Source organism: Engraulis encrasicolus, chromosome 3, assembly GCF_034702125.1.
Source record: "Engraulis encrasicolus isolate BLACKSEA-1 chromosome 3, IST_EnEncr_1.0, whole genome shotgun sequence".
NCBI lineage: Eukaryota > Metazoa > Chordata > Actinopteri > Clupeiformes > Engraulidae > Engraulis > Engraulis encrasicolus.
The window spans coordinates 23147729-23157728 of NC_085859.1; the positions used below are offsets into that span (position 1 = coordinate 23147729).

Consider the following 10000-nt stretch of genomic DNA (forward strand, 5'->3'; position numbering starts at 1 on the left):
GAAACAAAGGCAAGAGCAAAGGATGTGGAATTCCGACTAATATTCCCAGTGCCACCACTCTGTGGCCATGTGTCTTTCCTCTGAAATAAATCTTCATGAGTGTTGAACTTTTTTTCAACTGACCTCCATTGAAATCTACGGGAATATTTCAGCCCACATTACAGATGTGTGGCTAGAAGCAGGCTAGTGGCCAAGATACATTTGTTGACCACTCTACTGTTGTACTGCATGGTCCAACATTTTCAAACTGTACCCCTCTTTCTGTACTCGTTGCCCTAAAAGCCACATGATACTTGGGCAAATCAATAAGGTACTTCTTTGATAAATAGAATAGACAAAAGCATTCAGCTTAATATCATGAATAGTATTAGAATTGGGGTGACGTTTTGTACAGTGTAGTTTCTTACAATAGGTAGACCATCACATAACGCAGTGATCTCAGTTGTATATCAACAAACAACAACAACAAAAAATTAAAGAATAAGAACAGTGTGAAGACAAAAATCATGTGCGACGCCTACCTGTATGCTCAGAGCAATTTGACGGATATACATCATATTGAGATCCTCGAATATCCGAAGTTTCTCCATATCTGCGAACCTCTCCGTCTGCATCCTTCATCCAGACTGTTGGTTAGCTTCCAAATCTGTGTTACGGCTAATCTGACAGCCGGGAGTGTTGTGTCAAGGAGCAAAAGCCGAAACTCAATGAGCAAAGCGATTTGCGTAAATACATCATCGGCAGATGATACAGCTGTAAGCTTACTTCGGCAAACAAAGTTGCCCTCGCATACTAACGATCCGGGTAAGTCAGTCCGCTATGTCCAAACTGAGTCAGCTGCCTCCAATTCAACAACGACGCGCTCTATCAATAAAATAGCTGGCTCCCAGGTTTTCCCAAGCTTAAATGAACAGACTGTTGAACCTGTACATGGCAGACATTCCCGTACACTTTTAGAGGCACAGGCAAACTTCCTCTCTCAAGAAAAGTATGGACTATTCACTACAACGCCCAGTGACTTCAGTGTGCGCTGTACTTTCGCTGTTTCACAAGGAACACGCACAGACATGATTCACAAAAAGAGCTCCATACACCCCCACTCATTTCACTCTGGCAGTTGTGGGGATAATGCGTCTTTCTCATGCATTTCTTTTGTCCGCTGGTCCCGATAGAGAGCCGTCTGTCCTCCCTGACCGCTCGCTACTAAAGGGCATCGCCTCCGTGGAGGGGCACAGTGAGCAGTCTGTTTATAGTCCGGCTCGACCAACTGCCAAATGAGCTCATAAACTTCAGATTACTGCTTAAAACTGCGCCTCAGGACATCAGTCAAATACATTTCTAACAAGTAAAACAATATCAGAAATGGTTTACCAATATGTTTTTTTAAAGAGTTTTAAAGTTGTCAGGCATTGGCAATGTAATGTGTCCAATCAATTCACTCACTCAATATAGGCTACCGCCTGATGCCAAGCTGCCAAAAGGGGTTCGGTTTACTACACATCACTGTGCGCACACCCTGTCTATGACCTAAATTAAGCACTCACTTTAATCAAGTGTGTAAATGCTAGCCAGTAACCACTGAAAGCCCAACATATAGTCCTACTGAAACATTTAAATATGCGCAACGGTTCCATCATTCTATAAGAGTGGTTGCGCGTGAGATGAGTAGACATTTTGCTCAAATCCCGTGCGTAATGGAGATGGCTGAATTTCATTACACAGAATTAGCCATCCAGTAACATGGTGACTGTGTTAAACTTGAAGGCTACTTGGAAAGTGAGCCATCGCATCACTTGGACCTGTGTATGCAACACAAATAATTTAGTCAACATATACCTAGATAAGTCTTGTATCCTCAAGTAGATAACACAAACGCATAGTGAAAAGGTCACATGCAAACAATGTATCCTCTCTTGAACTGAAATCGCTTGAAGTGCCATGTCAACCCTGAGAGATTAATCTAAACCTCCGACACGTCTCGTTGTGTTTCAGGCATGCGCTCCCCTTGGAGTTTTTTTTGGCAAGGCGCATTGAATCATCGCCTCTCCCTCGCCACGGGGAGCAAACCGTATGCCCCCAGGGAGAGAAGCCGGGGGATTATCGTCATCTCCTCCTCAACACCAGCCAGCGACACGACTCGCTGTTGACCCGAGTTCCAAACACCCTTTAAGTAAACAATCAACGTTGACAAACAACAACGCACACTTTGGGGGGAACACGTGTTGAATAGGCTACGAACACAGGCTGCTGGCAAACTTGACACAAAAGTTCAGGCAAACATGGAGTGTGAAAAGTTGTCAATGCCTTTAAACGGACCTGGCGAGGACCCCCCACAGGAATTTAGTATATTTTTTAGACTAGCACAAAGGGGCACACCATGAGCTCAGCTAAATCCGTCACAAAACAACAGGTAGGCCTAGTCTCTCCACAATACATTCAATCAAGCTTTAGACTTGTTAATTTGAAGTTTGTGGGGGGATCCAAAGGGATAAGGCTACAAACAATTTAATTTCCAACCCTTTTCGAAAATCCCTTCCAGTGAATGTATTTACAAATCTGTAAGAGGCCAACTTGTTTCTATGAGTGGTAAAACCATTATATGAGAATATTGGATGCATTTTCCATTTTTTCAGGCTTCTGTTGCCACTGACTTATTGATGACCCCTTTCAGACCACTATGGTCACCTCAAAGTCAGTCATTTCTATTGTCAATTTTTTTCACATGCAGATACAGATTTTTTTCAATATTATTATTTGGCCTTCACTTTACCCATTGACAAATTACAAACCTCATTTTCAAGGGTGTCCTGGTCAAGAAGCATCAAGAGAGATATAGTTCGGTAGGGAAAAGTTCCCCTCTGTTAAATCACTTCCCTGCTGACAGCCTCATCAGGACCCTGTACTATATAACCATCTCTTTAATGAATGCACAGTATTTATGGGAATACGGGTTCGGCCATATGATAATGGTATGATAGAAAATCAGATGGATCTTAATGTTACTGGGATTTACATTGTTTGACTGATGATATCGTAGTTTCATCAAAAGATGTCATTTATGTAAGTGTACTTTCTATTATCAAGCTCCACAGAGAACTGCAGTTGCTTACGCAAAACTTGCTTACATCTCCGCTGACTATCTGACCTTGATAATTGAGAATGTTCAAATACGGTATGTGGGGGCATCCATACTGCATGAGGGCATTCAGGTGGGCCAGAATGACCTTGTCCAGGTGGGTTTCAAACTGCTACTAAATAAGGACATATTAACTGCACCGTGCCTAGGCCCAGGGGCCCAATAGCTAAGGGGGCCCTGAAGCCCAAGCCTCTGTATTTCAATTTTCATATGGACATATCCTACATGACCACTCATTGTAGTCTTTCAGCTGCTGCTGCTGGTGTGTGTGTGTGTGTGTGTGTGTGTGTGTGTGTGTGTGTGTGTGTGTGTGTGTGTGTGTGTGTGCGTGCATTTGCATGTGCGTGTGCGTGTGCGTGTGCGCATGCGTATGCTTATTGTCAATGTCCTATTTATATGTTTAGTTTAACTGCATATTGGAAACGCAATTTCAAACTTCTGTGCTAACATTATAGATTTTTGACAATAAAGTACACTTGACTTGACTTGATTTGTGATAATATTGTACTTCTAACAACTATATTTTCAAATGTTCTCTGGAGACAAACCCCAAAACCCCCCAACAACATAGGGTCTCTAACATCTTGCCTTAAACTAGCAAGACCCATGGAGGGGGCCTTTCTTGCTGCCTGGCCCAGGGGCCCATGTAGTCATAATCCATCCCTGTTATTAATATGCTAATTAGCCACGTACATAGATTACTGCAACACCTGTGTTAGCCCTTCACATACACATAGTTCATGTCCTTCAAAATGTTACACAGATGAACAAGACATCCATAGACTGTAAACTGCCATTAATTGTCAAACGATTTCTGGGTGTTTATAAGGGATAACAATCTAAGTATTGTGCCATACGTCAAGCATTAGTCACAACAGAGAAGAAAATAGGGTAACACTTTCTATAAAGCCCATATCTATAGCATATTATGAGCGCATTTGTATCAATTTATAATCATAGTGCATTATGACTACACTCATAACGCTTCATGATGGAGTATATCAACAGTCATGAATAACTATAAATCTAGCTTATAATGCATTATAAATCTTAGGGTGTTTTGAGTGATCGTGGATGTTATAAACGTGAAAGGGATTATAATACTTTCTAGCTGTCATGATGCACTGTGATTAATTATAATGTGCATAATCAGTTGTTATAAATGCGCTCATAATGCGCTATATATGGGCTTCATAGAAAGTGTCACTGAAAAAAGATACAGGATGTTGTTTCAAATGGTATTTACAGTCAAGGCACCTGACGGGGGATAGGTGCCCCGGACCCAAGAGGACCAGGGGCCCAGGATTGGGTCCTCATTGCTTTTTATGTATTGGGTGCGCGTCCCTTTCAGATGACTTTGTCCCAGGCACGACCAAACCTGTCAGCAGCCCTGTTTACAGTAGCCCCATAATGCACACCGTACCACCAGCCTTACACTGTAGTCATTGAAAGGCTAATTACCATAGTAGTACCAGAGAGAGTAGAGAGAGAGAGAGGTTCCATTGGCCCATTGTTTCCGGGTTCTATTATTGCGAGGGGGAGGGGGGGGAATCCCCCTTTAGGCAGACCTAGGCAGACCTAAGGACTGCTCTATTCAATGCTAGGAGTATTATGACACGCCCCTTTAGGCAGACCGGAACCTGGTCATGTTAGGTGCCCATAGCAACCTATTACATTGGCATATCTCTATATACTTAAAGAATCTCTGGTATTACTCTACGACAACACAGGGCCTTTAGTAATCCACAACGACTCAGTTATTACCGATCCATTCTAGAAACAGCACATTTATAACGCCGTGTTTAACGGGTTAAAGGTGATGCTAAAATGATCCATGATGAGGTCAGAAAGTACACCAAGGAAGCAGTACTCCAGAAAGGTGGCGCTACACTGATTTTGTTTACAGTGAGTGCAGTGAACTGGCGCATGACTACTGTCACAGTTTTGTCCCAATTTTCATGTTGTGGTGGTAGCCTCCAACTCACCTACCATAAAAGATGACTGCAGTTGAAAACAACTATTATCTAAATTGTATGGTGTGCTGAGAGAGGCAGTGTTGTAGCCTACTGCGTTTGGGATTTGGGAAGGCTGTGCTTTGAAGAGTGTGGCTATTGTATCTGGGAAAGGCCTGCTTTGTGACCAAAGCTCCTGTATGCCTCAACAAGGAGTGCAGATCCAGTGACAGGATTTGGGAGGGACACAAACGTTTTTGTTTGTGTGTTTGCTTTTTTAGACATGCTAAATTCTCACTGCTAATTTCGATGCAGATCACTTACTTTTTATTCACATTACAAGCCTGTCGTATTGTGGTGAAAAGTGACTTCAGATATGTTTAGTTTTTTAATAATGTTAAAAATATAACCTAATGCAGGCTTGTCTTGGAAAAGCAGACATCCCCTCGCGGACCACCTGAGCTCTGTTGCGGACCACCAGTGGTCCCCAGACCACACGTTGAGAACCACTGCTCTATAGCCATGGATCTGGACCCCTGCTCTTAACCTCCTCTGTGGTGATGAGCTCACAGCTTATATAGGAGGTGATGAGAGAAAGGCTGTGACATTTACACACAGTTATTCTAAACATTTTTAATCATGAGAAAAATGTATGGAGGTCAGCGAGCAGTGCACCATCTGCTATGTGTTGATTAGGCCTACTTGTCTTTAGCATCGTATAGAGGTGTAACAAAATACTACCGTTCCGTTCTATGAAACTGTATGAAAGGTATGTCTATTGCTACAATCATCTCACCAACTGTTCAAAGGAGTCTTCTAGCTAATATTTTTTATTTAGTAACTTGACAAACAAAATAGTATCTCAAATGCCAGACAGATTAAACCTTTCCTTCTAATCATATACCTCACATAGTTGCAGTAGAATTACGTCCATTTGCGTTGTAGTTGTAATTGCTGATTTATAAATGTAGTGACACTATAAAAGTAAAGTGACACTGAAGAAGGCTCTGTGCAGCCGAAACGTCTGCCATGTCAGTCCCTGCAATGTTAAATTAAAAAGAAAACAACAAGAAAGAAAAAAAATTGAGTGCGATCCATTTCCTAGATTACTTCAGAGACGCACCAACAAGACGGAAGAGCGCGGTGTGTGGAAGATAACCTTTATTTATAAATGTGCAAATTTAATAATTGTGTTCCTTCCACATCAATACATTTACTCTACTCTGCTCTGCTCTGTAAAATGGACTGTGTATTCGGTGAGTCATTTCAACACCAGACTCTCCTCAGACTCCATTTATTTTTTTGTATCCCATTGTTGTTCATCATGCGAGAATACCTGCTGTCTGAGCACGTCAACAGTGCCAGGCTGCACTCGTCTCCGTGGCGACAGATCTGCAGTGATTTATCACTGGCTAGACAGAGCCAACACACAGTCAAGTCGAGTAACCCACCTCCATCAGTTTCACAATCACTGTGACTGCATCGTGGGTAACGCAATAGGCATGAGGGTGCATACTGTATGTGTGTGTGTGTGTGCGTGCCTGAGTGCGTCTGTATGTGTGCGTCTGGCTGTACGTGTCTGTGTGTGCGCGTCTGTGTGTGCGTGTGTGTCTGTTGTCTCTGTACATCTTTGTATACATGCGTGCGTACGTGCGTGCGTGCGTGCGTGCGTGCATGACAGGTGCTGAGTGTCGGGACACTGGAAGTGGGGGTGGGGGTGTGTGGGGAGGAGGGTATCCAATCAATGGTTGAGTTTGTGGGGGCTGATGTCATCACACCTTTCTATCTTGCACTTGTGTAAGCACCATTACTCTTTCCAATGATGACCACTTGAGTCTGCAGTGCACACACACACACACACACACACACACACACACACACACACACACACACACACACACACACACACGCACACACACACACACACACACACACACACACACACACACACACACACACACACACACACACACACACACACACACACGCACACACACAAACCAGCCTTAATCTCATCACTCACGCACACATGCACACACACCACATTGCACACAGGTCAGTGTTGCAAGTAATAAACGTTGCAGCTTGTGAGCCATTCACGGTTGGGTTGCTCTGCCAAAACACACACATTTCTTCACACATCTTTGCCCTTCTACAGAGATACAAGAACATACACAGTGGCTCTAGGGGTGGGCGATATGACGATATTATATCGTGAATCGCGATATTGAATAAAATATCGTCTCGAATCTGCCAAAGTGGAGAAATCGTATAGATCGTCTTGCAGTGAGGATGTTTATTATCAGCATCAGAGTGACGTTTTCTCACTTGTGTTGTTGTCTTAACTTTATTCTTTACATTATTGTATTCCACTTGTACACTTTATGAGAGTATCATCAGTGTGTTAACATTTTATTGACTGCAAATTGCAAATTGCAAGTATATGAAAGTTGTTTTTTGTTGTTTTTATTTTTTGGATGGAAGATCGTGATAAAAAATCGATATCGTGATTTCATGTTAAAAAATCGTGATACAACATTTTTGCCATATCGCCCACCCCTAAGTGATTCCCAAACTTGTTCAGCATGGACCCCCATTTGGACCAAGGAATATTTTTCGTGACCCCGATCAACCATATTCTTAAGAATGTTTTTTGTCCATAAATATTGCTGTCTTTTTCATAAACAGTTTGTTGGTTAATATGGCTCGATTGCACATTCACAAGAAAGCAAATACAGTTGAGAACTGTTACTCAATGAATGGAATTATGTTAGCTGATAACCTATGCATTTCCCATTTTTCCAAATCCTTTCTGTCTGCAACCTTTCGTTTTTATGCAAAGTCCTTTTTGTCCGACCCCACTGCGGTATTTCCACCCCATGGGTCCTGGCCCCAGTTTGGGAATCACTGTACACCCAAGCAGCTGAAGTACTACTAGCCTAGGCTGTGCCAGACCGGTGATGAAAGGGGATCGTTATGTGGTAGATAGCCGGTGATGATGACATACACCAGGTGTACCCGGGTGGGAGGGGGAGGGGATTTCTCAGGTGACTTCACAGCACAGGTACGCCAATGTCTGTCTGTCTCTGTCTGCCTGTCTGTCTGTCTGTCTGTCTGTCTGTCTGTCTGTCTGGCTGGCTGGCTGGCTGGCTGTCTTTCTGTTTGTCTCCTTTGGAAATCAATGAATGAACACCTTTAAAAAGAAGAAAAGAAATTCTATTTGGGTCTATTCTCATAAAAGCCCCCTATCCAAACTTGTACACGTATATACACTCAGAAATTGATGGAAGTGATTTCTGTAATCACAACGACTCTGGCTCAAGACATTAACAATATCTTGATGTCTTTACATAGGGACCAAAACGTCTTTTAATTTGGTTTTGATTTGGCCTAATTATAAAGTTCGCAACGCAAGCAGAATTTTGGTCATAACCTCAACGCGGACCAAAGTGCCAGGATGTGGGCACCTCCTCTTTACATCCCAGACAGATTACCATCACCTTGCCCTCTCTACTTGACTTGATCTGACTCACTACTGGAGGAGGAGGTTACAGGGTACAAAAAAGAGAAAAGGGAATGCTTCACTGGGTCCTGTATCCAGTTAGTAAAAAAGGGTGCTCATCAAAAAGAAGTTTTTTATCTTTTCATTGGAGGTTACGGAGGGTTTTATCATACGCAATACATCATAAATTATATGACTCAATGGCTGAAACCGCCAAGACTGTTGAACGTACGCTTGACTGAGATCACTATCAAATGATTCGCATAGTATATTTCAACAGAGGGAGTGGAAGTCAGCACTTTGCAAATCTTCGACTGAAGGTTTATCTAACACATACACACACATTACATACATACATACATACATACGTTACATACGTACATTACAAGGTTTGGACCCATCAAGGTCTCGTCAGGCTTAGGGATGCAAAGTTCTCAAAATAGTTGATTGACCGTAAGTGTTTCCCGCAAAATCTCAATGTTTCCCGAAAATAACAAAATACATCTAAAAATTAAAATAAAAAATGATAGAAAATCCTACCATTAAATTATTAATTTCTATATATATATCATAACCATCTCACCTGGGTATCTCGCCAATCGAGTTGACAATTAATTGCAATTAATCATTTTTAATTGCTCAACAATGTAATCGACAAAAGTCGATTATTCAATTAATGCCCCTTTGTCCAGCACCTGGCCTCAGTGGGATTCGCATTCTTTTACATTTCTAAAGTCTTACAATATGCCTTCATTTACAATATTAGAAGGACATGAAACAATAGACCCACTGAACAGTAGTTGAAAACTAGTTGATAGGCTAACAAACCACTACCATCAAAAGGCAAAAGAAATACAAAGTGACTCAATCAGGATCGAGTCAGAGTGTCGTAATATCTAAAGCTGATTTGAATTAAGATAATTAAGATAATTGAACTACTTGAACCATGCTTCTTTTATAACATCATAACTGTCCTCTTAAGCTTTAATATGAAGGTGACCTGGGATTATACGATGTGGTGAGCAGCGCGAAGGAGCGAGAGAGAGAGAGAGAGAGAGAGAGAGAGAGAGAGAGAGAGAGAGAGAGAGAGAGAGAGAGAGAGAGAGAGAGAGAGAGAGAGAGAGAGAGAGAGAGAGAAAGAAGGTGGGCAAGGTGATTGAGGGATGAAAAGAAGGATAGTGAAGGAAGAAAATGGACAGAAGAGAGGGAGAGAGGTATATAAAGAAGGAGAGAGGGAGGAACTATTGGTAGAAGGTGGAGTGGTGGGAAGTATTTCAGTGTAGGAAAAAGACACACACACACACACACACACACACACACACACACACACACACACACACACACACACACACACACACACACACACACACACACTTCTTCCTTGCTCCCCTGTGAGATTCCCAGTGCTCG

The 10000-nt window shown here is 42.2% G+C and overlaps 1 protein-coding gene across 3 annotated transcripts in view; it reads right to left on the reverse strand.

Annotated features, from left to right (window-relative positions):
- Positions 1-10000, reverse strand: part of rtkna (rhotekin a) — a 144681-nt gene that overhangs the window by 106521 nt on the left and 28160 nt on the right. The window contains exon 1 of one of the 3 annotated variants that reach the window (XM_063195026.1): positions 522-1414. The exons of the other annotated variants lie outside the window; for them this stretch is intronic. Coding sequence (XP_063051096.1) covers positions 522-614 — 93 coding nt within the window. The 5' untranslated portion in view covers positions 615-1414. Of the gene's footprint in view, positions 1-521; positions 1415-10000 lie in introns of those variants that run through there. 3 annotated transcript variants of the gene reach the window in all.